Consider the following 27,689-nt stretch of genomic DNA (forward strand, 5'->3'; position numbering starts at 1 on the left):
TTTTTTTTGAGAATGTCTTACCTCATTTTTTTTTCTTTCAGCTGAATCATTGTGAATGAAATTTGTGGTGCGCACCCTAAAATGTCTAATTTACCATTCAATGTCGCAATATTTATTTATGCATGATGCTGAGTAAATAAAGTGGCCACTTTGTTTCCTGACTAAACGTAACGCTTTGATTCTCTACTCGATTTATTCTATTATATCATTTTACTATCATTGGGTGTCTGTCTCTAAGGATTTGAGTGAAGTGTGACCAGTTTGCAGAGTGTGATTCGGATGCTATTCTGTAAATCGTGACTTCACAAGTTGAAAATTCAATTCGATCAGCCATCTAATTCTTATCATATATATATATATATATATATATATATATATATATATATATATATATATATATATATATATATATATATATATATATATATATATGTGTGTGTGTGTCTGTGTGTGTGTGTGTGTGTGTGTGTGTGTATGATTATAATTATAAGAATGCATATCATATCACACGTAGGCGTACAAACTTACTGACTGACAATTCAGCGATAATTATCTCAAACAGAACAGTTGAATGTGAAAATGTGCGGCTTGCAGTCCGTATAGGTGGGATTATTACCAGTGATAGAAGGGAAAAGTAGGAAAAGGAGAAATGATCAATTTACAATATTCTAAATAATAAAAACTCAATTGCAAGTTAGAATTTCGTAGGATTCATGCCCCTTTTTTAACACACATATACACACTTTTCTATCCCATCCAAACGAAAAAGTTCCAGTACCATTTCGTTGCTAGCCCATGCGACAAAAGTGTTTGCAGGCCTAACAATCAACAAAAGTTTATTTCTTGGACACCGCGGGAACGCGACTCTGAAACTAATATGCATATTGACCCCGGGGAAAGGGTGCTTTGTCGTTTCCTTGGATACGAACAATAGACCACTCCCATCGTTTTCATCTTATCCAGTGTTGATATCGATCAGAATGGTCGTTGTCCGGCAAAAGATATCGATCTTATCGCTGATGTACAGCAGTGCAGACATCAAGGCCCAAGTGACCGGCGAATAGTAGAGTGTGGTGCTCTGCCTATAACGGGACTTTACCCGGACTTAAAGTGTCCTTGTAGAGAAATTGTTTACGGACTGCATGGGCCAGCAACAGTCTCACAAAGTAAAGTTAACAAAACAGGGACATTTATATTCTGTTTCCATATTCGGCATAATTTGGAAGGCGGGTGTCCCAACATTATTATAAACAATCCTTTATGGGCGAATTCTCTTTGCTTGGAATATTATCTTTATTCAAGTTCCCTTCTCTGAAAACAAACAAACAAACAAACGAATAAATGAGTGATAATTAACTAAATAAAGTGTGATAATCGAAGTCGTGTAAGAAGAGCATTTTTGCATCCCCTCATCAAAATGTCTGGGCTCGACACTATCTTTTTTTTACTCTGGTTGTCCGTTCGAGACCCTGAAATCTTAAAATCTCAAATTTTGGTGGCACGAAAAGAAAATCAGTCAGCCCGAAATGGAAACATAGCAATCCATTTTGAATCTTGGTTGCCCGAGCGGGCCATCAAAAGAGAATCTTTTGGGAAATTTGGTGGCCAGACCTCAATTTCTAGTCAGATGATAGTGGCCACGGGTCGCCTGCATGGCCACTGCTACTGTCGCGAGCCCTGATTACTTGTTTTATGTGATGAATCCACTATCTGATTACATTGTCGTCTTCAGGTCTTACTTTGAGAACACCAGGGAGACTAAAAAAAGAAATTTGGATCATCGTGGTATAACATCGCAACACTAAATCTTGTCCAAAGATCGTCACTTTATCTAACAAGACATTATCTATATCTACTCCTGACTAGGGTATCCCCTCTATCTTACAAGTACTAGAAACTCTCCAGACATTAAAAAGGAAAATGAACATGAACCCATGAAGCACTACCACGCATAATCTTCCATACACCTATCGACAGTTTGACAGTTCCAGGTCAAAATTTGCAAAAAGTTAATACGCTCTTTTAACACTATACCTCATTATACTTTGTTGAAAATTATTGGGAGGGCATATCATGATCATTATACAAGAGACTATGAATTTTAATAAGCCCAGATTATCTAGACCTACTAAAAAGTCGATGTGACTTTTTTTTCTACGAAACCAGGAAAACACATAATGCTGACCCATATCAATGGTTATTAAATTGCGCGAGCAAATCTTTCCTTGCCGTTTATAGCGTCTTTGTCAGAGACGTGCGCCTACAGCATCTTGAAGTCTGTTGCTACTTTATTCATTCATTTATTTATTTATTTTTTGAATTTATAAGTATTTACCGTATATACTCATAAATCTTGTTCACAAGAATGTTTAATGATATGAGAAATATCGATTGTCACAGTCACTGCTGATATTTTGGCCCCATCGGCTGCAGTGCTTGTCATGCATTTGCCCCACCTTCACTTCTGAATTCTCATATTACATTCTCGCGATTACATTGCCACCCTGTAACTTGAGAGAGTCTCGGAGTGCTATGTTTGATGAGTTTGACATTTGCTATGGTCCTTCAAGAGATAAGTCGTAATTCACATAAGAAAATGCGGTTATCATGGTAACATCAAACAAATATACTCTCAGCTAACTGGTCGTTGCCAAGCTATAGCTGCGGTACCCGCGGTTATTGGATTTTTGCAGTTATTGTTATCTGCTTTCTGCATGGTGAAGGACCCTCAATGTACTTGATCGCCAAATTCCAATGCGGTGGCTAACCGGAATAAAAGAAACAAAGACGAGAGGTGAAAAATGACCTCGATATCCGATTATGCCCTCTTTGAAATGTGTAGATATGATATACTGACAATATCTTTATACATATTAAAAGAGCGAGAGAGATAGTGAGTGGGGTGGACGGAGGAGAGGAGACAAAATGTTAAATTTAAATCATTTTTTTTTTCAAATTGTCGTGTCATAATTCCTTACTATGTCATTGTCTAAAATCACACACGAATAGTCTTTTGCCTTGCGTAAAGGGAATTAGATCGCTATGAGTGTGACAATACAATAATATATATTTTGCGGGACATGACTGCGACAGCTGCTGCTCCTGTGCCTTTGAAGGTGAGAATCATTTTGTATGTATGTCCAACTAATTCACTTCAAATTTTGCTGGCACGAAAAATAATTCATAATATTTGAGCATGTATATTCGTGCGTTCATGTGAAGAAAACTCATTAATACGTATCTATGGGACTTTGGTAGAGTTCGTAGATGTAGCCTGTAGTACTCTAGACTGGACTGTGGCAAAACCGTAAATTACGCCTCTGGACTGTGGCAGAGCCGTGGCACTGGACTGTAGGCTTACTTAGCCCCATCTACGTTCACGGTGAAGCAGTCTGAGGGTTTTGAATCAGAGCCATTGGTCTCCATCATTTCCTCAGAGATCCTCAAAGATCAGTGATCAGATTCCAATGCAATTCCAATTTTTGTATACATACAGAGAGAAACAGACAGACAGAAAAGGGGAAGAGACAAGAATGTGAACCAAAACCATTTTTCAAATTGCTGTGGCAGAATGTCTTTTGTATACCATGTCTAAAATAACACATAGCCTTTTGCCATGAATAAAGAGAATATTGTCGTTATAGCGAGAATTTTGTGTGCCGTGGCTGCGACAGTGCAAGGAACATTATTCTGGTTAAATTTTCATCGCAAATGTGTTTTTGTGTTTCTTAGATTGTGTGTTTAATGTTCGTGCATGCGTTGCCAGCATTCATTACGGTACCAAGGTGTGACATCTTCGACTTTAATACCATATTCATTTCGGATTATGACCAAACAGGAAACAGCACCTCTGACTAAAGCACATTACTGAATAAGCGCAGTTTCCTTTGTAACAGATGAGCACAAATCAATCAGCAGCAATTGCTTACATTCTTACTACAAAATATGACTAAAGATATTACTGACACTTAAATTGAGAATTACTTTAAAGGGGAATTTACCTCAAACATACATCTAGATTCAGTGGATTTTTCTAGCATTACGAAAAAGCAATTCACCTTACTCTTGCGGAAGGCAGGGGGAAAAAAATTACCCGTAAAATAATTAGTAACCAGACAACAGAATGGGTACTTTTCCTAAAAATAAAATTCTATTCGTATTTTCTGATACATGTACATCTTTTCCCTACTGTGACATCATAAATCGTTGTAGTCTTCTCACCCAGCAATGACAGCACAAGGATTTGACCAAAACATGGAAACATTAATAACTTTTGAAGGAGCTATCCAATTCCCCTCAAACTTCGCTTGTGTGTCCTGCTTAGATCACTGCATTGACTGAATTTACAAATAAATGTTTGGGTAAATTCCTCATGTGTCCCTGTCATGAACTTACATTGATTAGCTTTTGAAGCTGCAGCTGTGGAAAACAGATAGTCAAGACCCAAACACATTATCAAATAATGCATATATACCTTATTCTGTCCTCCACTTTTTGCAATTGTACCAAGAGCCAGTTTCAGTACAGGTAACTTGTCTTAGTGTCTGGACATTCTTTGTCTTAACTGGATGGAATAAACTTGGCTAATTACAAAAATGTTCCCTGAAAATATGTTTGATAATTCCCCTTTGTTTCATTTATTGCTGTATACTCCCGATTTTGTATAAAGGTAAGGGTATCTTCTTTTTTTTTCTTTATTTAATATCATAATTGATGTTGGATGATTTAACTAAACTGAAAGTGACTTTAATAGTCACCAAAGTGAATCCACCTTTAAAATATCTTGACTACATTCAGTTCTGGCACTCTCACTTCAACTGCAGCAGCTACATGTGTATAGCTCCAGGAGACATGAAATCACATCCACGGTTTTGATTTTCATCACAAATATTTCATTTATTCTCTCAGTTGTTGTGTGCTTTGAGATTCATGCACAGAAAACAAACAAACATTTGTAGAATCTTTGTCCTTTATCTCAACACCCATGAGACAAGAGGGAAATGGATAGAGGTATGGGTACACTTTTTCCTTGTCAACAATTCACAGCTTAAGGGGTATGTTACTGTCCATAGTCTGCTACATCTGCCAGTCTGAACAATCAACAGCATGAACAAACTACACTCAGAACGACGCCCATCTTTCCACACATGTCACTACAAAGCGTTCATTACTAGAGCATCAGCGAGGTTGACCAGTTCACACCACCATAGTCAAAACACATCTCAATGTTGTACATAATAGAACTTCGTGAAAGCTACTCCTCAACTAGACCAGAGGGCTGGAATAGAAAGATAGATGCTATCTATAGCAATTCACAAGAAGACAAAAATATATCCTATATTGCGTCAACACGAAAATTCAATAAAATATTTCCACTGAGCAAATTTAGAAAAAAGATGTTACATCCAGTTGTCGTCTGATCAAATTCACAATGCAAACAAATCTAAAATTTACAAATCAACCCTTATAATGCTGAAACAACAAATATGAATATTCTCTACATTCCATTCAACATTCACATGTTATCACATAATGCTGCACATTTCACTCATATATCACACTGTACTAAATATACCCAGCAGGTTGGAAGACACAGGGGAACAAAATCAATACCAATTTGTATTTTTTTTAGGGGGGGGGGGGGTGGGGAGGGGGACAGGGGAAGGGTGGGGCTGGAAAAATGCCAGGGTACAGTGAGCAGCAATTGGGGTGAGGTATCATATCAACAACACCAGCAACCTTACTTCTTTTTTTTTTTTTGCAAAAAAGAAAAGAAAAGAAGCAATTCAGAGTGAAGATATGCATGTATCAAGAATGTCTAGAGCTGCAAAATTACGCCATTCAGACATGTTACCATCAAAGACATTGAAAATTTCTGCGGAGAAAGATGACAGCAGATATTGTAATGCTGTGAAGGGTATGTGCTATCAGTTAGACATATTTATACAGCAATGTCATTTTCAAAAATAAAATGAAGGGAAAATAAATCTACTTCTCATTTTTTTTTTTGCTTTTGAGCCATCAAATATTCACTAACACACATAATCAATTTCCACACATTTTATGCATTGTAAACAGTTGGAACTCATATCCATATGTTGACAAATGAGAAGGAAATGCAATGGAAAAAGTAAATCCATTGCATTTCAAATTCATGATATTGACCAACATGATGTTGTCATAATTGTTATTTGTCACAAAAATCTTCTAGCTGCCTGGTTTCTAGCACAAACTTTTTGTACTGTCATATTAGAAGTTTATGGCGAAACAAAAAGTCAAATTTGAAGTGGGTTGAGAATAAAGAACAAACAAAATATCAATTTAAACAATAAACAAGAGTGTCAGATGAATAAATTAAATACTGTAACATACCAAGTGACTACACAGATGTGTCATGTTAGTTAACCTCAACGTGTACCAACCTTACTCGCTATACATACCCCACTATGAGCAGTTCCCTAAAACCAGATGTACAGGGAAGTGCACTACCAGTATCATAAAGACTTTTTGTCATGTACATCTACCTTTTCCTTCTTCAAACTCTCCCTTAACTTACATCCAATAAATGTACATAAATTTGTACAATCTCCTTCTCAGTTCATTTTCAATTCCTCTTTTGTTTGTCTATACAGGATTGTTTCTTATGAAAAGAAAATCACTAGCTTCAATCAATAAGCACTGTTCGAGTGAATATGCTGAAAAAGACAAACTAACAGAAAATCTTTTCCCTTACTTTGCTTGTTGTTTCCACTTGTTTAAATCAAATAAATTTTTTCTTTCTATTTGTAAAGAGCAATTTCGACAAAAAGAGATTCATGTCATTTTGAGAAAAGCAGCTGAATTTGAATCATCTCTGTTGTTCTTGAGCCACTATTTCCCCCAACCCCTCCCAAGAAAAAATATGCCTCACTGCCCGGAATCGCTATCACATCTTGCCACAAAACCAGCTAGATATGCCTTTTCCTCATCTTTTCCAATGTGCTCATATCCATGTAAAAAAACAAAAACCAACAAACCAAAAATCACACTAACTCATCCCTGCATAACCCTTCTTTCTTTTTCAGTGAAACCTCACAGACATTGTGACATGCAATGCTGTATCTTTTCTTTAAGCATGTGATTCACTAGCCTCACCAACAAATCACCATGGTTACATCATAAAAAAAAATAAAAAAATCATACACCAAGATGATAGATCCTAAATAATGTCATACTTATGGGGTTCACCTGTATGGGGTTCACCTGTATGGGGTTTTTGAAACAATTCTTTTGCTTTCACAGCTTAGTAGTCTAGAGCCGAGTTGTTTTGGTTATATGGAAGTAGATGTTCAAAATCTGGCACAAAAGGACATATTGCCTTCTTCCAGTCATTAGTCACTGATATGAAATATGCCGATGAATGCATGTCTTCCCCTACAGACGAAAATTATATTTAAATGAGGGATGTGACATGCAATGCTGTATCTTTTCTTTAAGATGAGTAATGCGATGTCTGAAATATCACAAATTAAGTGTAATCAAAATAAAGAAGTTAAGGACAAGAAAAGAAATGCAGTTAATATTATAACAGAAGTCAGTCCTTGACCCACGATACATTCATGAGGTAAATTGAATACTTTGGAATGTATTTATCCAAAATGCTCAAAGTTGGGAGAGAACAAAGTTTTGCTCCACTTTTAAAATGGTGCTGCATTAAACATACAACTATTTCTTCTTCATTTAATATATCTGACACAAGTACAGTACTTCTTCACACACAAACTTGAACCTAATCTCTACCAGTCAAGGTGAAGACTGAGTATCAACATATTTGTTTAGGGTTTGATGTGTTAATCAAACACATCATTTGTGCTCGGTAATATGCCTCAGAAAAGGGGAATCCGAGAGGCAGGTTGTGAATTTCACGCATCATACATCTCTCGATGAGTTGTGCGATGATAGGCATGACATCCTGTAAATGACAAATTGCGTAGTATTCTTTGCAAGAGGCAATTAATCTCTACCTCTTAACCCGTTGAAGACAGGCTGATATTGCTACAACATGCATTTCCCACAGACACCTGCCCAAGTATACTGTATACGCTGTTATTTTCGCGAACAGATATTTTTTATAACGAATGACGAGGTCATAGACATTTTCGCGAGATGTTGTTTTCGCGAATGGACACCAACGCTTACGTTAATGCTGTATTAACATAGCATGTAAAGTCATTTTCGTGGGTTGCTGAATTCGCGATCCAACTGTGATTCGCGAAATTCGCAAAAAATTTCGCGAAAATAACAGCTTATACAGTAATTGGGACTAGTCTCCAATGGGTTAACGACCCGGTAGTGTTGGGATACCATGGAGTGAGAAGGCTGGACCGGCTCGGATATATTCAAGAATCCCTGTAGCGAATTGTATACAGCTTTGTAACCGATCTCTACGTATTCAGTAAAACACACAGCCAAAGAACCTCCACTGGAATTGACCATTACCAATGGGTGTACGCTTCAATGCACATACTCACTGCTGGACGCTATCTGTTGTTTTTCAATGTACCCCGGTGGGCAGCAAATGAAGATAGATTCAAGCTGACCACCCATGTTTCCCCACGCTATCGGGTCTATAAACATGTGACTAAAGATATATATTCACAACAGTTGTTCCGACGGTGACACAAGATCAACTATTTCATTACGATTCCGAAATTGGAGATGTGGATAATCCAAGATAGTTTGCTACTTGTCAGATCACACACTTTTGTTTACATTCAGTCGCATGTGCGATCATTCAGTCACAATGAAATTTACTGTATGCACATTGTATACTACATACTGTTTCTTCAAACAAACAAACAAAAAATCATCATTATTGCATTTATCATTGCATCTCTTCATAGGCCCACCTAGAATTTTAGAAGCTTCAAGGAAACCAAGCCTGGAACTGTTTCGGGTGATACAATTTCTTTTGTAGAAACACTTGTATCAACTGGATGGGCAAGGAAAGACAATGTCTACATAGCATAATAATTTTGCTACATGAAGCACCTGTTCTTGTGGTTTTGTTGTGTTTTGTTTTGTTGTTGCTGTTTGTTTGTTTGTTTGTTTTGTCTTGTTTTGGGTTTTTTTTTTTTAGAGAGTGGGTTCCCCACTAGAGAAAAAATATGGTGCTTGTTAATGATGATTTCACTGCCTCATTTTGCAGAGCTGTACACGTTCCATGCAATGTATAAACACCAATCTACGTGAGACTGGTGGGAAGGTGTCTTTCCTTGTACACTGTGTAGAACCTACACAAATCAAGACATCAAACCTAGCATTACTACATGCAACAGGCCTTTCATTCATGCAGAGCTTTGGTAACCAATCACAAGCTGTGTTGAGAAACATTCCTAATTTGGCTGGAACATAAGCACAAAATATTTGAATTTGATAGATTTATAATTTTTTTTTCCTTTCACTGTTATTACCAGTCAAAGCCCTTTCAGTAAAATCAATAATATTTCATCTACAAAGTAATTTGATGTTGCAATGTGAATCATGGAATCAAATTTCTCACATTGGGCAAGTTGGAAATGAAATGCAATATACTCACATTTTTTATCTTCTCTAAGAAAATGCATTAAAGTTTTCATTCAAATATAATGTGTTGACCATTAACTCAATGCAGATACTAGCAGCTATGAGTTGTCAGGTTGCGCTCTACCCAGATACCTGCTTTCCACAAGAGCTCCCATGTTCTTTTGCAGGCAAAGATTACCATACTATGCTCAGAATTAAATTCATTGATCATTCTGGTGTCCATCATAGCACTTAAAATTTGAATGTCAGGCCTGCTACACCTATTACACGGGCCTATTTGTAGGATAGTCTATTCCTGTCGGACTGAAGTATATTCATTCACGTCCACGCAGAACATTATGAAAATACCAATAATAATACAGGACGGCATCTCTAATTCTTATCGTCTTACAGTTGAGCACAACTATCGCTTGATCCATGAGACTTCAGGCAGTGACCAAGAATTATTACAATTTATCAATATCATCCTCGCATGCCTTGAGATGATCAGGTGACAGAAATACAGAGAGAGAGAGAAAAACGGGGCCATCTACATGTATCTAACTAAACAAAAGTACATACAAGAGTCCCCCTTTTGTGCATTTATGTTGAGTTAAATACAACTGAATTCAAACAAAGAGCTCCCCTTCAAATGATTCACTTTACCTTAAAAAATTAAAGTTTTTAGAGCTATGTGTAGATACATAAAACATTAATCAAATAAACTAGTAACAAATATGTACAAACAAACTGAAATTAGTTTTTCCTCTGAAATATTTCACCTGACCTGCTCAAATAAACATACACATGTAATTTCACTAATTGAGCCACACAGCATGGGCCACTGCTTAAGAAACTAAATTCTTACAGCACAGTTATCTATAAAGTATTTGATATTTCACAAAAGAAACAAATATGAACTAAAATTTATGCCTATGACCTGCCAGAGTTTACTCTTTATCACCAGGTTAATTTTTCCCTGTTCAAGTGGCTGATTATTAAGAGCTTAATACCAACAATTAATGGTTACCAACCCCTAACAGCACATCCTATACAAAACTCTTTTGGCTGCGCATGCTGGTTTATAGACAAGCTTGTGCGTCTGTTGGATCAATCCATTGCTCCTTGAGGGGGGTCCAAGCTTGCTGCAAGTGGGCGCATCCACATTGCATAAAACTCAGGGTGGAGCAGGTCTTCTTACTCTGTGGGCCATGCCTTGTTGAGGATCTTCACCACCTCTTCGTAGATGACGAACACCAGGGCGACGTCGAGACAGACACGTGAGAGACGTGGTAGTGTGCCCTTGTAGAATCTGAGAGAATGGGGATTGAATTCACAAAAAAGGAAAATGATTAACTTTATAATTCCTATAATCAATCATCACTTTCATGAAAAGGCACATCGCATTCAGAAATATTGTCATACCAACGACTTTAAATATGAAGAGTATGCAGAAATGCAGAAGATATGTGGTTACAATTTCGGTTAAAGTTTCCAACAGATGACACTTTGTAAATTTCTGTAGGCCTATAGTATGGCACTGTGTATTTCAGCAAAAATAGCTTACCACAGACTTTCTAAAACTGCATGGGATACAGCATGGCCAATGACAAAATACATGTAGCTTCCCTGTGTCCCTTGTACAACAGAAAAATCTTCTACTGCCTATACTGCCATACCCTCAACTATCTGCAAGATTATCATCTGGTGTACAACGTGAAAGCATCGATGATGATGATCATCATCATCATCAGAAATGCACGATGAAATGCATAGATCCCAGTGCTATTGATGTGGTGGCGCTTAGGCAGACACATCGAAATAGCGCCCTCTAAGGGCCAGTGATTTCTCAACCTGTGTGTGCATTTAAAAGGGCATTGAATACTCACGCCTTTGCACCCTCGTACTTCCAGATCTTGACAATGCAGTCCCACGTGTTCTTGTACTTATGGGCATCCAGACCCTGCCATAGAAGAAACAAAAAATGTCAGGGTGGTGATTTCGGTGGACCACTTTCATCTGAAGTCCCTGCCATAAAATCTTAATGAAGATCAGGTGGAAAATGACCATGATGAACAAGACTTTGTCACTCTCACTCACTTCTAATTTTACAAAATGGTACTGTTTTTACTCAGACTACCAATGCTTGGAGCATGCTTGAGAATGGTGATTGGAAAGTGCTTTGATTCTTTGAGTTATGGCTGCTGACATACTGTGTATAGTGTGTCGGTGATTAAAGCCTTAGAGAGTGCTTGTGTCAAGAAAAATGATGGGGAATATGAAACTCCACAACAGCACTCCTCAATCTGCCAGATTAGCACTCTACATGTATATTTGCAATCATGTGGCTGATCTTTTGTTACCTACTGCACCAATTCTGCATATGATCTTCAAACATAATACTCAACAATACCCACATGTTCTCCCTTATAATCACTTTTACTATCTTGCTCAAATTGGCAATCTTTCATTCTCTCTCTCTTAAAAAAACCCCAAAACAACTCCAAGTCTGTAAATGAAGCATAAACAAAATCATACCAGTGAACTCTGCAGCTGAAGAAACAGAGGCAATCGGTAGTAAAATTTGAAAAAAATTGGAATTTGAATCAATCTCCTATGATTCGTCATGAACAGATGGGCAAAGAATAGGAACACAACATTCAATAAAGCTTCTCCTTTAATTTCCTGAAAACAAAACAAAAAACAAAACAAAACAAAACAAAACAAGTAATTTCAATTAAGTAAGACCAATTGGCAAGTATGCCACATTACAGCATGATGAAACGTACTAAAAATACGCTCAGAACATTTCTCTACTTACGGAGTTGCCAATTTACAATCACAACATGCAAAATTATGATTTTTTTTTTTTTTTTTCTGGCTTGGAATGATCTTGTTAAACAATGCAAACTGCAGTACTTGTTCTCTTTCAACTCACCTGCATGCGAGTTTTGACCACATCCAGTGGGGTGTTACCGAACACGCTGGCCGCGCCGGCGATCCCGCCAAAGCAGGCGGTGATCAGGGGGTTGATGTACTTGTTGGGGTCGCCGCCGCGGTACCATTCCCGCAGGGAGTCCATGACGAAGAAGCGAATGGCCTGGTTGCTGCCTTGCTTCATGATGGTGGCAGACAGACCTTGGTAAGTGCCTCGCAGACCTGGGGTGGGATCAAAGGAGTTGCGGGACAGAGAAGGGTGATTAAAAACGGAAAGAGAATAGAGCTAAATACACTCATTTTTGGCCCTATATTCTGTTAAATACTGTAACAATGGTGTGTGCAGCAAGTTTCAAGACATTATTAAGAATCTATCACATTTCCTCATATGTCTGAGGAATGAATATTCTCATGAGGGAAGAGCATGATCACAAGATGGAGGTGAATCAAACTTTCAGTTCAGCTCATGAATGTGCGTGTTTATACAGGAGCCTCTCGCATCGGCGCGCATGAGCCGGTATTTTATCTCCCGCATGAGCGCTTATTTCTCGTGTTTATACAGAAGTCAAAATACCGGCTCATGCGAGCCGATGCGAGCCGATGCGAGCGGACCTCAGCTGAACCGGACCTCTCGAATTTTGGGGTCAAGCATAGGTCACGTTCGCAGTGCAGTTTATTGCATGATGGGAAAAAATGAAAAAAATCAAGATGGCACCGGCAAAGTCATCAGGACCACCAAGCTTGAAGGTCATTCTTGTAACGTTCCTCTTGACAACCACCCGGCCAAATGATCAATTGAAATCCAGTTTTTCAGTAAGAAGGAGAAGACGTGGTTCGATCATGACAGATATAAAAATACACGCTTTCCGGTTACCTCGCGAATTTCGGTCGTCTGTATAAACACACTGTAAAATATGCGAGGCTCCTCTCGTATCGGCCACCTCAAAAGGTGGCGGACGGAACCTCTCGCATGAGCCTGCATTTGGCGGCGTATGCCGGCATACGCCGTGTTTATACAGAGCAAAATTTGAGAGGTCCTCTCGCATGAGCCGGCATGAGCGCGTATTTTGCTTCTCTGTATAAACACGCTCATTGTCTCACCTGTCTCACACATCATTTGGTGCACGGGAGAATCCTGTTAAAAGTACACTTATGCTTTCTTATAGTTTTAACTCACCTCCCTGTTGTTGTGAATGGTTTTTAATCTGTACCTTTTAAATCAGATTTTCATTCATATCACAAAGGATGAGTCCCATTTACTACTTCGTTCTATTTCCTAATGCGGAACCAGGAATGCACTCAAATGTTATTTTGTACATGTACTTCCATCAGAAAATAAATAGTCATGACATTTAGCACACATCGAATGTCTACACGTGCACAATGTGCACAATATGCACCATGTGAAAATCCATAACTGTTATTTGTGCAATTCATCATATTCCAATGTTAGCAATATGATGACGTTCACTAAGTTATAAGCTCTTTTTTAAATATTTATTCTTTTTTTTTTGAGGGGGATGGGGAGATGTGTGACGAAAACCTCAGTAATATTTTTTGCACCTCTGCAGTAATTTTACTAATAACATTCATACCTCCATATTTGAAGTGTCATATGCAATCTATGGGGAAGAATGACAAATATCCAGGTACAAATGACATGTTCACTCTGAAATAATCACTTTTGTGGCAATTCTCCACTTAATTTAAGTTTTCGGTCGGTACAGTGGATCTGTTTCGGAAACTCAAACATTTCCTACCCACCCTGAGTTTTGATGATCTCTCGCAACCCATGGAAGAAGCCTCGGTACCGCGGGTTGGCCGACGTCTGGTCGTTGATGAACTTGACCTTTATCGTCTCCATCGGGGTCACGGCCAAGATGGCCTCGCTGACCCCTGCACCCAGGCCGCACACCAGGCTGCCCGTCTTGCTGAGGGCGCCATTGTGACTGTCACGCCACTTGGTCTTTAAGAATTCATTCGCACCAAATCTGAGGGTAGTGGATCAAAAGTTTGAAAATCTATGAGAAAGATAATTATATCAGTGCTCACAAATCATCATTGCATACGCTCTTGATGGTGAAAATGAAACTACACAATTAAGCATGACTATATCGATTCTTTTTCCTATCATACAAAGATTACACAGATATTGCCCCGAATAACACGATGTTTACACTTTCATAAAAAATAGCACGTATGATTTTTATCAATGCAAATGTTGTAATGCAAAGCTGTAAACGTATGATTTTATACTAAAGTCAAAATGTGTATTACACAGTTCAATATCAATACAAAGAGTGCAAGGAATGATAAACTAGAACAACAAATCCAACTGGCAACTGTCATTTGGGTGGAGGAACTACAACAAATGCAACTGTTTGGTATAAATGGTAATTATGTCTTTTGATTTTAAGATACATAAAAATCACCCATATTTTTAACATACACCTGTACTTGATAAAACAATGCCTTAAAGGTATCATATAGTTTTGGTTGAGATGTCATTTCAGGTTTCTAACATCTTTTGGTAAGATAATGAGAAACATCCTATGAAATATGAAAGAGCATGTAATTCTATGAGGAATTGAATGTTTATTTTATGAAAATTGGTTTTGAAATGGCTGAGATATCCAAAATAGAGTGATTCCAATGAGTGTGGGACCCACACTTTATTACGATCGCTTTGTTTTACTTTGTTTTTGGATGTTTCAGGGACTCCAAACCGGATTTTCATCAAATAAACTTTGAATTCCTCTGAAAATGGTATGCTCTGTACTATTTCATAAGTGTTTTCTTGGTATCTCGCAAAAAGTTAAAAGCCCATTTCTCATCTCCACCAATACTGTACTATCCCTTTAACTTCATAACTGCATGCAAGCCATACTTAACATTGTGTCAATCATAACTAAGCATGTAAAAGGAGTGTTCTGCTACTTGCTTTTTTCACTTCAAAAAGTAAACCCAAGTGCCATAAGGGCCGTGTTGCATAAAACGATGGTAATATCACATCAATGGTAACTACCATGTCGCAACACTATTCCATAGTCAATCAAAGCCAAGAAATCTTTCGTGTTAACACAGAGTGCAGAGCTACCATTCATTGTAAAGTTACTGTATTATGCAATATCAGGGCCATGATGATACTAAGGGTAGGGATTTACAGAAGGTCACTAGTCAGCTGCACATCCTGTTCCTCTACATGGCAGACATTGTGGAATGATATGGTGGGATTACATTAGGTCCGTCTATACCCATAACATCTGGTTCCTAGCTTGAAGTATGCATAATGGATGCTCCCACATGTAATATGATTTGTATGATCCACAGAGCTGATCACCCCCCCCCCCCCCCCCCCCCCACTCAGATAGAGAGATCATGCACAAAACAAAGGGAAATCCAGGAACGTGAACACACTGGATACTGAGGATTCCAGTGTGTACAACTGTTTATGCAAACATCCCTATCAGTATTTGGCACAGTGTGTTATTATGACTACCGTACACGGGTCAACTGTTCACAATCCATATTTCACCATTAATGCAACCATGCACCCAGTCAATACTCTCTCAGTGTAAAATTGTGTACACATTCAAATGATCACGTCCATCGCACATGGACATCTCTGATAAAGAGGGCAGCGTTTCATGAAACTTGTCAGTCACCGACAACCACTTTAACCTAGACTGAAATCCTGGCATCTGATTGGCTGAGAGTAAATTTGTCTGTGAAAACCACTGACAAAACAATTGATGAAATGCCCCCCCCCCCCATGTAGCTGCTCTGTGGTGTGGTTCAGTACATCAATAGCAACATACTGTGAATAAATTGTGAATTATCTTTTAATCAACGTACACTAAATTTTACAGAAGACAGGATTTACATAGCTGTGACATCTGACTGATGCTTATCCCCACTTTTTATAGACCTACTACAAAAGTAATCGTGATAGTTTGCACTTCTTTCTTAGGCTTCAGAAAGATCTGCAAGTTGTCAATCATCTTTTTTCTTTACTATATGATTGTGAAAAGAACAGTGAAATATTGTTTCACTTCAACAGTATAAATAACTATGTGTACATGTATGACAAATACTAGGATATCAGATGTTTTGAACAACAAAAATCTAAAAACATCTTTTATAAGAATAAATCTAAAATTCATGGCCGACACTCAAGACTTCATTTTAAAAGTCAAAAGATGATAACTGCATTTTACAAAACAAAACTTAACTGAAGGATACATAATACACTAAAAAAGCCACTACATAATAGATAATGCATAGCCGGAAACAATTTATCTCCTGTGTGATTTGTCAAGTACCGGGTACCTAAAAGCCACTGTTTCAGTTTCATATCCGGTGGTGCTGATTTGTTTCAAGAGGTCTTTGAAAATACACACAAGATTTGTGCTCATAAAAATGTACGCTGTGAGTGCTATAGTGTTGATAGCATCATTACTTTTATTTGCAATTTTCACGGTTAAAGATCATGGGCACATCTGTGGGAGCTGCACACATCAAATTGCCCTCACGTTCCGAAGTGCCCTGGCACGCCTGATAAGAGTGCTCGTGCCATCTCACCAGAGTGAAATGTCAATTTGATTTAGGAGCATACAGCTGACAGGATTGTTATAATCCACCATTGTGACCAATAATCAATATCACCTTGAAGTCAGTGGTTATACAGTATATTCCATGGTTAGCCTATGCAAGATATGAATGTGTAGCTTTTTATGTTGATGTGATATATGGACATCAAACTTAATTTCACTCAATAAGAACTAAGTTTTCTTTTTTTTTTTGGGGGGGGGGGGTACATATAGCAATATCTCTTTTTCTCTCTTTTCCTTCCATGCTATGAAGAGTACTTCTTAACATACAGACTGACAGAATGGCAGAAAGACATACACTTACATTACGTACAGATAGATTGACAAACATACAAGGTGCACACACACACACACACACACACACTTACATACTCACACACATACACAATCGTTTATATATGCCTGGAAAAGAGTATTACCATGGACCTAGTAGTGTCATGGTATTACTATGTTTTCTCTTTCTTGCCAATCAGGCATACATGCATGTGTCTGATACAATACTACATAATACAAGATATAGGCCTATACTTTTTATGCCAAAAAATAAGAGGTGCATGTGGATTTACAGTATGACATGTCATGCAATTTAGACTGGTCAGTGAAAACCATGAGAGCGTCTTTGTTTTGTTTAACTGTTAACAAATTGTATATATGTCACTATTACAAACAGCTAAGAAATAAAATTTGTATCTGCATAGAAAAAAAAAGAATTATGACTATCATGATGATAATATTCATTATGATAATAACAACAATGATGAAGTGATAATGGTAATGACAATAGTACTGACAAGATTAGCATGTAACAATTACAATTTTCATTAATGATGATAATTCAAATAATTGTTATCATCATTATCATGCATCAAAATATCAATAATGAATTGAATAATAATTCTATATCCTGGATAAAAATGATACAATGTGTGTCAATAATTAATGCATAACACACACCAAGATGACAAAATTTGCCTAATTAGTGTCAATACCTATTTCTTTAAGCTTTCAAATGATATTCTACTTCCTATGCAAGTTACACTTTAAACCAATCCTCTAAGAAGGATGTAAAGTTACTTATAATTACTAGTATATTCACATACAGGCATGCATTTTCATGTCAGTTTGATGTATTCTCTCATGAACTATCACCATCTAGCTCCACAAAATGTAAAGCCACCTGCCCTTCTACACCTCCAAATATCCCTAGCCCTCTCTTTTTCACATGCATGCACCCCTCAAGTGGTACTCCTACCCCCAGAAGTACTAGCTCTGAGTGAGTACACACAACGTCCCTACCCAGTCGCTTGTGCCGTATTGACAGTCTGAATTATGCAGGTACCTTCCCTAATAAAGTTAAATAACTGCATGCCCTCTTTGAGGTGAACTGACTAACCCTGTGCCGCATATCCTTAACATACATGTACATATTCTCAATGAAGTGCAGTGCTGGTGACATTTGCACATTAAATCAGGGAGATGCCCGTGTAAAGCATGTATGCATTTCAGCTGGTGAAATCAGTTAAAGGGAAATGAAACCCAAATATTACTGGATTTAGTGAAAATAAAAAACATAATATCTTCACTTTTTTAGCATAATGAAAGAGCTCTTTCAGAAAGAAAAGGGAATAACATTACCTTCCAAATAATATGTCAGTAACAAGGTCGAGGGAATGTGTTCTCTTCATGAAAATAAAAATTAAAAAGCAAGGCTTTTACAATCTCTTGTTGGGACAAGAAGAGGTAATTCCATTATTTTTTTTTTTCAGATCAAGGAGAGGTGGAAGCTCTGCAATGGTGGTGATGCAGGTATTCTTTATCAATACACATTATCAGAATCTGTTCAATCAACCAATCTTTGGCAGTTCACTGTGAATACACACTCACTGGGGACTCTACTGAAGATTTGGTTCATTCAAAGACAATTCAATCATCTGTCCCATTTCACTATATCAAAACTGATAGAGCCAAAAAAAAAATCTCGATGAGCATGAAAGCGTGACCTGAAATGAAACTGAGTCTTGAAACAAAGACTACATGGTAAAGAGCTGATCAAATTTTTAATGAACAAGTGTGCCTCAATGCCTGCACAGTGGCTCAATGTGAAGTCAACAGATTCACTGAACATCACCTGTCACCAAATCCTTTTCCCTTCTCCCTACTCTATCAATACTACACACAGCAGCTCTATATTGCAGTCAACAGCATGAACTCAACACAGAGTTTCTGGCCGTGTACCCTATGCAGTGTAAACAACTGGTGTCAGTATAGCTGTGCTAAGCTCCAGTTAATGTGCAACCCGATATTGGCAAGATAATTGGAGTAATTTATTTCTGCCATGTACAAGTACATCAATCCCATGAGGTGATTTTAGAAAAGTAAACATACTCATATGGTCTGTTTTCCCTTGCAAGTGTATAAATGTTTGAAAACATTGCTTGCCACCAAAATTTTTAGGTTACTTGGGTAGTAAAACTGTTGATATATGGAAATTACAAAAATGATGACATAATTTTCAATGAAAAAAAAATCTTAATTACTAAGCAATGACAGCTGTTTAAAGTAGCATTTGGAAGCAAATATAAGCCATCTACAGACAAAAGAATTGGAATCATTCAAACACTGGAAGGGTTCTTTTCTTGAATATGTGGTTTCATGTTACACATGGATAATGATATAAAAACTATAAAAATCAACATATATCTTAATTTTTCTAGCATAACGGAAAAGCGCTTGGCTTGCTTTTTTTCAGAAGGGAGAACAAATAACATTACCCCTACTATACTGTATATCAGTAAAAAGTGGAAGGAATTTGTACTTTTAATTAGATATGAGATTTAAAAATACTTTCTTTGTATTTTCTTCATATCACTGATGACTGTGACATCATGAAATGTTGTAGTCTTCCTATCAAGTGATACAGCTGTAACTGTACCAAAACGTTAACAATTCATTGATACTTTTGAACAGATTGTCAGATTTTCCCCAGACTTCAATACTGTGTTCTAGTAACTTTGCTAATATTTTTGCATTCACTCAATCCACACATTAAAGGGATAATACAGTGTTGGCTGAAGCAGAAAGTCAAGATTCCAACGTTTTTCAATGATAATTTTTTGAGATAAATAGAAACCTCCCAAAGAGCATATAATTATAAGAAAAATTCAAAGTTTATATCCAAAAAAATTTGAAATGGCTGAGATCACATCCAAAATACAGTGATCCTAATATTAAGCGGGACATACTTTCTATAGATTAGGATCGCTTTGTTTTATTTTGTTATTGGATATAAAATCTCAGCCATTTCAAGACCGATTTTCATCAAATAAACTTAGAATTCCTCGTAGAATTGCATGCTCTTTAACATTTCATAGAGTGGTTTCTAAGTTTCTCGCAAAAAGTTATAGGGTGAATCCTCACCTCAACCAATCATCCCTTTAATATTTGAGTTTGAATCCCTTTAATATTTGAGTTTGATTCCCTTTAAAGGCCAGGGGTTTTGATCTGCACGCATACCTGACAGCAGACTTTGGTATAGATCCGTAGAGTAGCGGACTGAGGCCCCTGTAGAGACCCCTGACCCCATGGTCTCGTACGGTCAGCTTCACACAGTGGATGGGCCCTCGGTACAGTGGCTTGGCGGCCCTTTCGTCCAGCTGAAGCTGGGTCTTTACATACTCTGTTGGGAATGTGATGCAGATTTCGATCCCACCAGCGATACCACCTGCAGAAAAATTAGAAGGGTAGATCGTCTTATGAGATGAGTATTGTAATTTAACCCGTTATGATCACTGAATAATATCAATACCATACAGCAGCTATGAGAAGATATAAAGGAGTACAAACCTGCTTTCTTTTTAGTGGTCAACGAGGATTATAAATCATAATGCAAGGCTCTGTGTAAAAAAGAAGAAAAAAAAAAAAAACTATGGCAAAGAAAAAGAGTTTACTTTTAATAGTTTACTACATACCAGGGACAAAGAGCGAGAGAGAGAGAGAAGGAGAGGACAGATTTCATTTTGTCTTTTTGTCACGTTTCAGTTGTTTTGTTTATACAGCAAACAACCGAGGTTAGCAAGCGTAGCCATTACTTGTAGGATAAAGTCCTTGTTTTCTTTCAGCCGTTCAGTCTATGAAAGTCACTTTGTGGGGGCATTACTGTGGAGTACGATTCTTGAAATGATGAAAACAACAGTGCTACCAAAACTCAGAGAAGACCTGACCTGGAATTTTTGAGCAAGGGTACAAGTATGGTTTTGTAAAGCATTGTGGGGGGGGGGGGGGTGTGTAAAGCTCAATGAACAACATATCAAGTGAATGAAAAGAAGGCACTGTGGATGTATATTATATCACTTAATGAGTTATCCATGAAGCCAAAAGTCAATCACACACACATGTAAATAAGTGTACATAAGGCAAATCACCAGGCACTTGCACGTGTGAGTGTGTGTGGTTTACTGCTACGTGAGTTCCGGATTTCCAGGGCATAGGAGGGCACATAAAACCACTTTGATCTCACATTTATAAACAATGCTTCACAGAGGCATGAACATTGTTTCATAAGAAAAATAAACAACTTTTATGAAAATATTAAAAATAAAAGATTCAACATTTTCTGATTTCTTTATCTAGAAGTAAACCAACTTGTTTCACTTCAGTTCTGAAATTTGTCAAGGGGAGTCTTCTGCTCAGACTCTGTACAGAGGAAGACTACTGGTTCACCACTCAAAAATTGTATTATACCGGTATGTGTTTCATGAACCTACATGGAAACATGTTTATATTTACCTTGAATCTAAAAGAAAGGGTGTCTAGCCTCTAGATGAGGCGTTTACAATATGTATTAAATAGAGGAATTCACCTTTATCCACGCTGGCATGGTTAATTTGTCAAGATTTTCCCTCTAATTTGATGTAGTGTCTTTGGTGAGATTGAGTGATGTTCAGGATGGCCCGTTTTATTTTAGGGTGCAGATCGAAGCCAAAACAGATCTACATGTATGCATGCTCCCTCACTGCCAATTCTGGTAGAGCATTTTTTTTTTCTCTCGCACGATGTGTCTGAGTAAAGGCGATCTACTTTCCATTATACATTATTAGGTGATACGCTATCAGCGTATCATCTATTGTGATTGTCAAAATCTCTCTTTATTTTTTTTTATTCTTCTTTCTTTCTGGACAATTTTGTGTCGTCAATATCTCAACAATGACATTACGGAATGACATGAAATTTTCAGTCAACATGTCTCATAACAATATCTAGCCACAATAAGGTTTTCATGACAGTAACATATCTATGACGTCATTTAGGCGCCATTTTGTGATTTTCGGACCTTGTCACATGATTGATCATAACTTCATAACTAGATGTAATTTCTGCGTCATTTTCGGTGGACATAAAGTTCAGGTCACGCTCTATCTTACTTTTTAACGCTAGTTACCCAGGTCTTCATTACGCGCGCGTAAGAGCGCGTCAAAATTTTAAAAGGCTCAAAACGACTTCCCAATGGGAAATCTCGAAGTTTCAGACAATTTTAAGCGTTTCAAACATTTTCTCGCGTGCGCGTCCGTCCGCGCAATTTCGCGCGCAGAGGGCGTAACCAACATGAAAATGCAATTTTTTTGACTGATTTGGATTCCTGATACTTTGAGTAACAATATCCACTGATTTCCGATCGATGTTGACCTATAACAAAGGAATGCGCTGGCGTCAAAGTTGAAATTTCGTGTGCGCGTCTATGTGGAAATATAGCGAAAAACATGTCTTTGTTTATTTCGCAATAGCTCTTTAAAAAGTCCGTTGACCCTATGTTTTTATTGCATATTACAAAAGCATATGAATTGGAAATAACGTTTCAAGTATCAATATTTCCCGAAATACATTATGACGTCATCATATCATCATCTGAAATCAAAAAAGTGGAATTAATTTTTTTGAGGTACTGTTTCTAACATTCATTTGCTCGTATCTCTGTTGTTTAAGCTCAATATTATCCCAAATTCACATATGTTGTACTTTTAACATTTGCCTTTCAAGTCCATGTCATGGTTTTGAAATTTGATGACGTTATCATACTTTAAATTGTGATTAAAAGTAAAGATGTAAAATCGGACAAGTTTACGTGTTATGTCTATGGGAAGTGATTTTTTTTAAAACCATCCATTGACTTGACAACGTTTAAGCAACTTTATCTCAGCTGATTTTGCTTCATTTCCTCTGAAATTTAAGTATGTTGTAGCTGAGACAATAAGCTGCAGTTATCATGCATTTTGTTCTTTGAAATCTTCTCATGAGGTTGACAATTTTGCAGTTTAAAACTGAAAATGAGAATGGAATGTGGACGAATCGATTCCTGATTCATCTTTCACATACATAAGTTTACGTTCCTCATATTTTCTCGTCGAGACGTATGGCCGAGTGGTTAAAGGCGCCGTCTCAGAGACGTGAGGTTGCACTCGTGCAGGTTCGAACCCCACAAGATCACGAAACAAAATACCTAGCTATTTTACTTTTTTTTTTCTTCAATGGTGTATTACACATTCGTCCATGTAGAAATTACGTTCGTATATAAACGCACCTATACACACACACACACACACACACACACACACACACAATATCCCTCTGTTTTGTGTTGGAGACCACATTGCTTCGACTGCTGCAGAATGTTGCATCCTGACTCTGTCAAATAGTATGTAATGACGACAACGGAGGTGTTGTACTTTGAGCAATTGTCTTTCAAGTCCATGTCATTGTTTTGTACTTTGATGACGTCATCACACTGAAAATTGTGATTAAAGGCAAGGTATCAAAATCAGCCGATTATAGGTTTTATGTCTGCGGGACGTATTTTTCCGAAATTGCCAGAAATGGCACAGCGACCTCAGTCGTTACAAGGCCGCATTTCCTTCTAGCAATGCAATACATGTTCACGCGGCCACAATTGTTGAGTGGGCATTGACTTTTTCCCCCTGTAATATCTATACATTTTTTTTCGGCCTTACCGTTTCCGTGGATGTCCCGTGGCCGAGTGGTTAGAGAAACCGTTTTGCATGCACGCTCAATATAACTTCAAGGTGCCTATATCACATTCTTTTCTTTGTCGATCACAGATGACCGACATCTGATGACCCCAGGCGTATCACCTAACTCGTCAGCGTGACGAGTTTCATGTCTCGTTACACTTTTGTCATTGTTGCATTTTGTGAGATGATAAGCCTACCGGGTACTTTTATAGCAAGTGAGTTCATATCATACCAAAATACCAATGGCAGCAGCTGGGTCTTACATCAAGTAAGAAAAATAAACACATGCACATTTTCAATGCTCCTCTAATCACAACTAAGATGTCTTTTCTTTTTTTTTCTAGACCAAACACTAATTTCACGAGATATGAAACTCGTCACCGTGAGGACGAGTTAGGTGATACGCTGGGGTCATCAGATGTCGGTCATCTGTGATCGACAAAGAAAAGAATGTGATATAGCACCTTGAAGTTATATTGAGATATTTAGTTGAACTTTTTTTGGACCTACATTATTCAGATCATTTTTTTTTCTGTCACACAAACTAAGTGGAAATTCTGTGCGTGTGCGACTAAGTCGATTTACAGGCTTTTGAGTACATAGGGCTACAGTGTATTCACCCAGTAATCCTCGACACGAACAAATTAAACATGACGAGTGTTTTAATAATCATCTTGGTATTAACATTGGCCTTTTAAAACATTACCTTTGACACTTATTCACATAACCAATATGATTCCCTCTAATCTTGTTACCATAATTGGCTAGTTCAGAGAGCTCTTACAGCTATATACAAGCCTGTGAGATTTACCAGCAGTACCGTAAGCAATGAAGCCTCACATACAAAACAAAGGCATATAGAGCAAGTTTGTCTGTTTACATGAGAATGTGATTTATACCTGGACGAATATCAAATGGCATTACCTCAATTGAAGAAAAAAGGGCAAAAGAAAAACTGAAGAGTTTGTTCCCCCAAAAAACCCGATAAGTCCATTTTTGACGACTTTGAAGTACGGTCTCTGTCATAGAGTACAAAATAATACCTTTTAAATGATATATTGGTCACTACATAGTAAAGGTACATTTTTGAAGTAATGGTCAGAAGTAAAAACTTTATTATCCTCCTTATTTTTCTTTACCTTTAATCGCAAATATCTCCATTTGGAAAATATGGTCTTATCGGTTTTTGCAAACAAACTCTTCAACTATTCTCGCTTATCATCCTACAAGGTTATTCTAAAATTTCACGTGCCAAAACGTACGGCTCCTGCGAAAGAGACGGCGTCTTTAACCATGTAACTGTAGGTCTCCTCCAACCAAGAGTAGTGAACGTAAGCTAATACGTTAATGATAATTCATTTGACGATCCCACGTGATAGACACAAATTCAAAGGGGACAATTAGAAGTGGAAGGAGTGCTTAATCGTCTCATTAATTCCTAATCAATGACACCCCTACATACAGGCATACCATAATTTCGCATCTAAAATCAATGGTATAGGACTCATGCACCATTACTTGTATAGTGCATAAACTTTGCTTTGTAAGCTATGAGTAAAACGTGTCGTAACATAATTCTGTAATACCATCAGCAGTGATTAACATAGTAAAGAAGAAAGATATATCAAATTGAACGCCTAGAACCTAACCAGGGGGATTATAGCATTATACTCGATTCTTTACTGCCAAGATGCCAACAACACCCATCACCCATGGCTACGAATAGAGAAGCAGCCATGGTGAAAATAAAGATTTGCTTTTTTATAGGCAGAATGACACACAACCCCTTCAAACACACTGTACTTGGCTGTGTGTGTCATGAAAGAGCTCTTAACTAATACTAAACAGTGTATACCTTCCACTCATGTGGCACGAGATGCCTCTATAGCAACAGATAGCCAGTCTACAACTCCGATAGACGAGCAATAACAACCTGAAATTTCAAAGAGATGAGCGAGAGGCTATACACCTGGCCTAGAGTTAATTAATTAAGTTTTCATTCAAAATACTCAAGTTGGATTATGTTAGTAGAAACATTCACATCTGCAGTATAACTTAAACAAAAGTAGAGGAAAGGGAAAAAAGAAGTGGGAAGAGCAAAACTGCGCAACTGCAATTTATATCCTTGCATGATACAAGTGAAGGAAATGTTTCAGATGTCATAGCATAGTCTTAATCATAGACCAGGGTGATTCCAGTTTGATACTGATCTGTTCTACTGCCCCAGATGCCAACAATACATAATTATCACCTACGGATACTAATGAAAGAGCCATGACGAAAACAAAGGACATAGAACCCCGTCATAAGCACCAAACTTGGCATATTGTAGCACGAAATACCTCGTACTGAAGCCATATAAAGCCCATTCCTTTCCTACCTGTCTACAACTCCGTTATTAGGTCAAACAATAACAACTTGGAATTTCAAAGAGATGAGCGAGACGCCATACACCTGAACTATAGAGTACAGCAATTCAGTACCGATTCCTGCTAGTTATGTAAACGTCCACATTCCTACCTATCCTGTTACATCATATTACAGTACAGTATGTGTGTCTTTACATGACAATGAGGTTTATACCTGGACGAAATATGGTGCTATACATATTGTAACTACTTACTGACCCATTTTAAGGGCTCTGCTGCTTGAGTATCTATGTTCAGCTAAATGAATTTTTATTTGGCGATAACCAAAAATTCCCATGAGCAATAGAAACACTCTAACCTCTGATACAAAACAAGGGAAATTGCGTGTTTATGTTGGTTGGGTGTGTATACTTGATGAAATAGTAAAATAAATGACATCGGAGTGAAGCTGAACTGCCTAAGAAAAAAGAAAAATAATGAAATCCCTTACAGCGACAAGCCTGTGAAATTTTCCAGCAGTATATAAAAGCGATGAAGCGTCCAATACAAAACAAAAATAAGTAGAGTGTGTGTTTGTTTACATGACAATGTGAATTGTACCTGGACGAAAGCGGTATTACCTCTATCAAAATAAAGAAAGAGACATCGCTTCTAACCACGTAACTAAACGGTAAGTCTCCTCGAACCAAGATTGTGGAACGCAATTCAAGCTTCTACGTAAAAGATGAATCATGACGATTAACCGTGACCGACACATCTTCAAAAGGGATAATTAGAGGTGGAAGGAGTGCCAAGCACATTGTCTCAGCGATTCGAAAGCAATGTCACCCTTACATTTAGGCACAGGGGCGGATCCAGGAATTCCGTAAAGAGGGGGCGCGTTTACAAAATTAAAGGGGGGCGCACGCACCCCTCCCCCATTTTTTCCTTTTCATTTCTTTTGTTTAAAAAAAAAATAAAGGGGGGGGGGCGTGCGCCGGTTGCGGTCTTCCCTGGATTAGCCCCTGAGGCATATCATAATTTCGCCTCTGAAATCAATGGTATTAATCATGCACCATTGCTTCATATTCCATAAATTTTGCTTTACAAACTTTCAGTGAGACGATTCAAAAAATAATTCTGCAACTCCGTTTGCAGTGATTGACTACATAAAGAAAGATATATCAAATTGAACGTTTAGCACGTATAACCCAGGGAGATTTTAGCCT

At 37.7% G+C, this 27,689-nt stretch overlaps 1 protein-coding gene across 1 annotated transcript in view; it reads right to left on the reverse strand.

Annotated features, from left to right (window-relative positions):
• Positions 1-10,526: 10,526 nt before the first annotated feature.
• The window catches only part of LOC140226898 (tricarboxylate transport protein, mitochondrial-like), a 37,237-nt gene continuing 20,074 nt past the window's right edge, over positions 10,527-27,689 (reverse strand). The window contains exons 3-7 of the mRNA XM_072307326.1: positions 20,604-20,811; positions 14,245-14,471; positions 12,482-12,702; positions 11,433-11,506; positions 10,527-10,855 (exon numbers count right to left, since the gene is read on the reverse strand). Coding sequence (XP_072163427.1) covers positions 10,741-10,855; positions 11,433-11,506; positions 12,482-12,702; positions 14,245-14,471; positions 20,604-20,811 — 845 coding nt within the window. The 3' untranslated portion in view covers positions 10,527-10,740. The remainder of the gene's footprint in view (positions 10,856-11,432; positions 11,507-12,481; positions 12,703-14,244; positions 14,472-20,603; positions 20,812-27,689) is intronic.

Source organism: Diadema setosum, chromosome 4, assembly GCF_964275005.1.
Source record: "Diadema setosum chromosome 4, eeDiaSeto1, whole genome shotgun sequence".
Classification (NCBI taxonomy): Eukaryota; Metazoa; Echinodermata; class Echinoidea; order Diadematoida; family Diadematidae; genus Diadema; species Diadema setosum.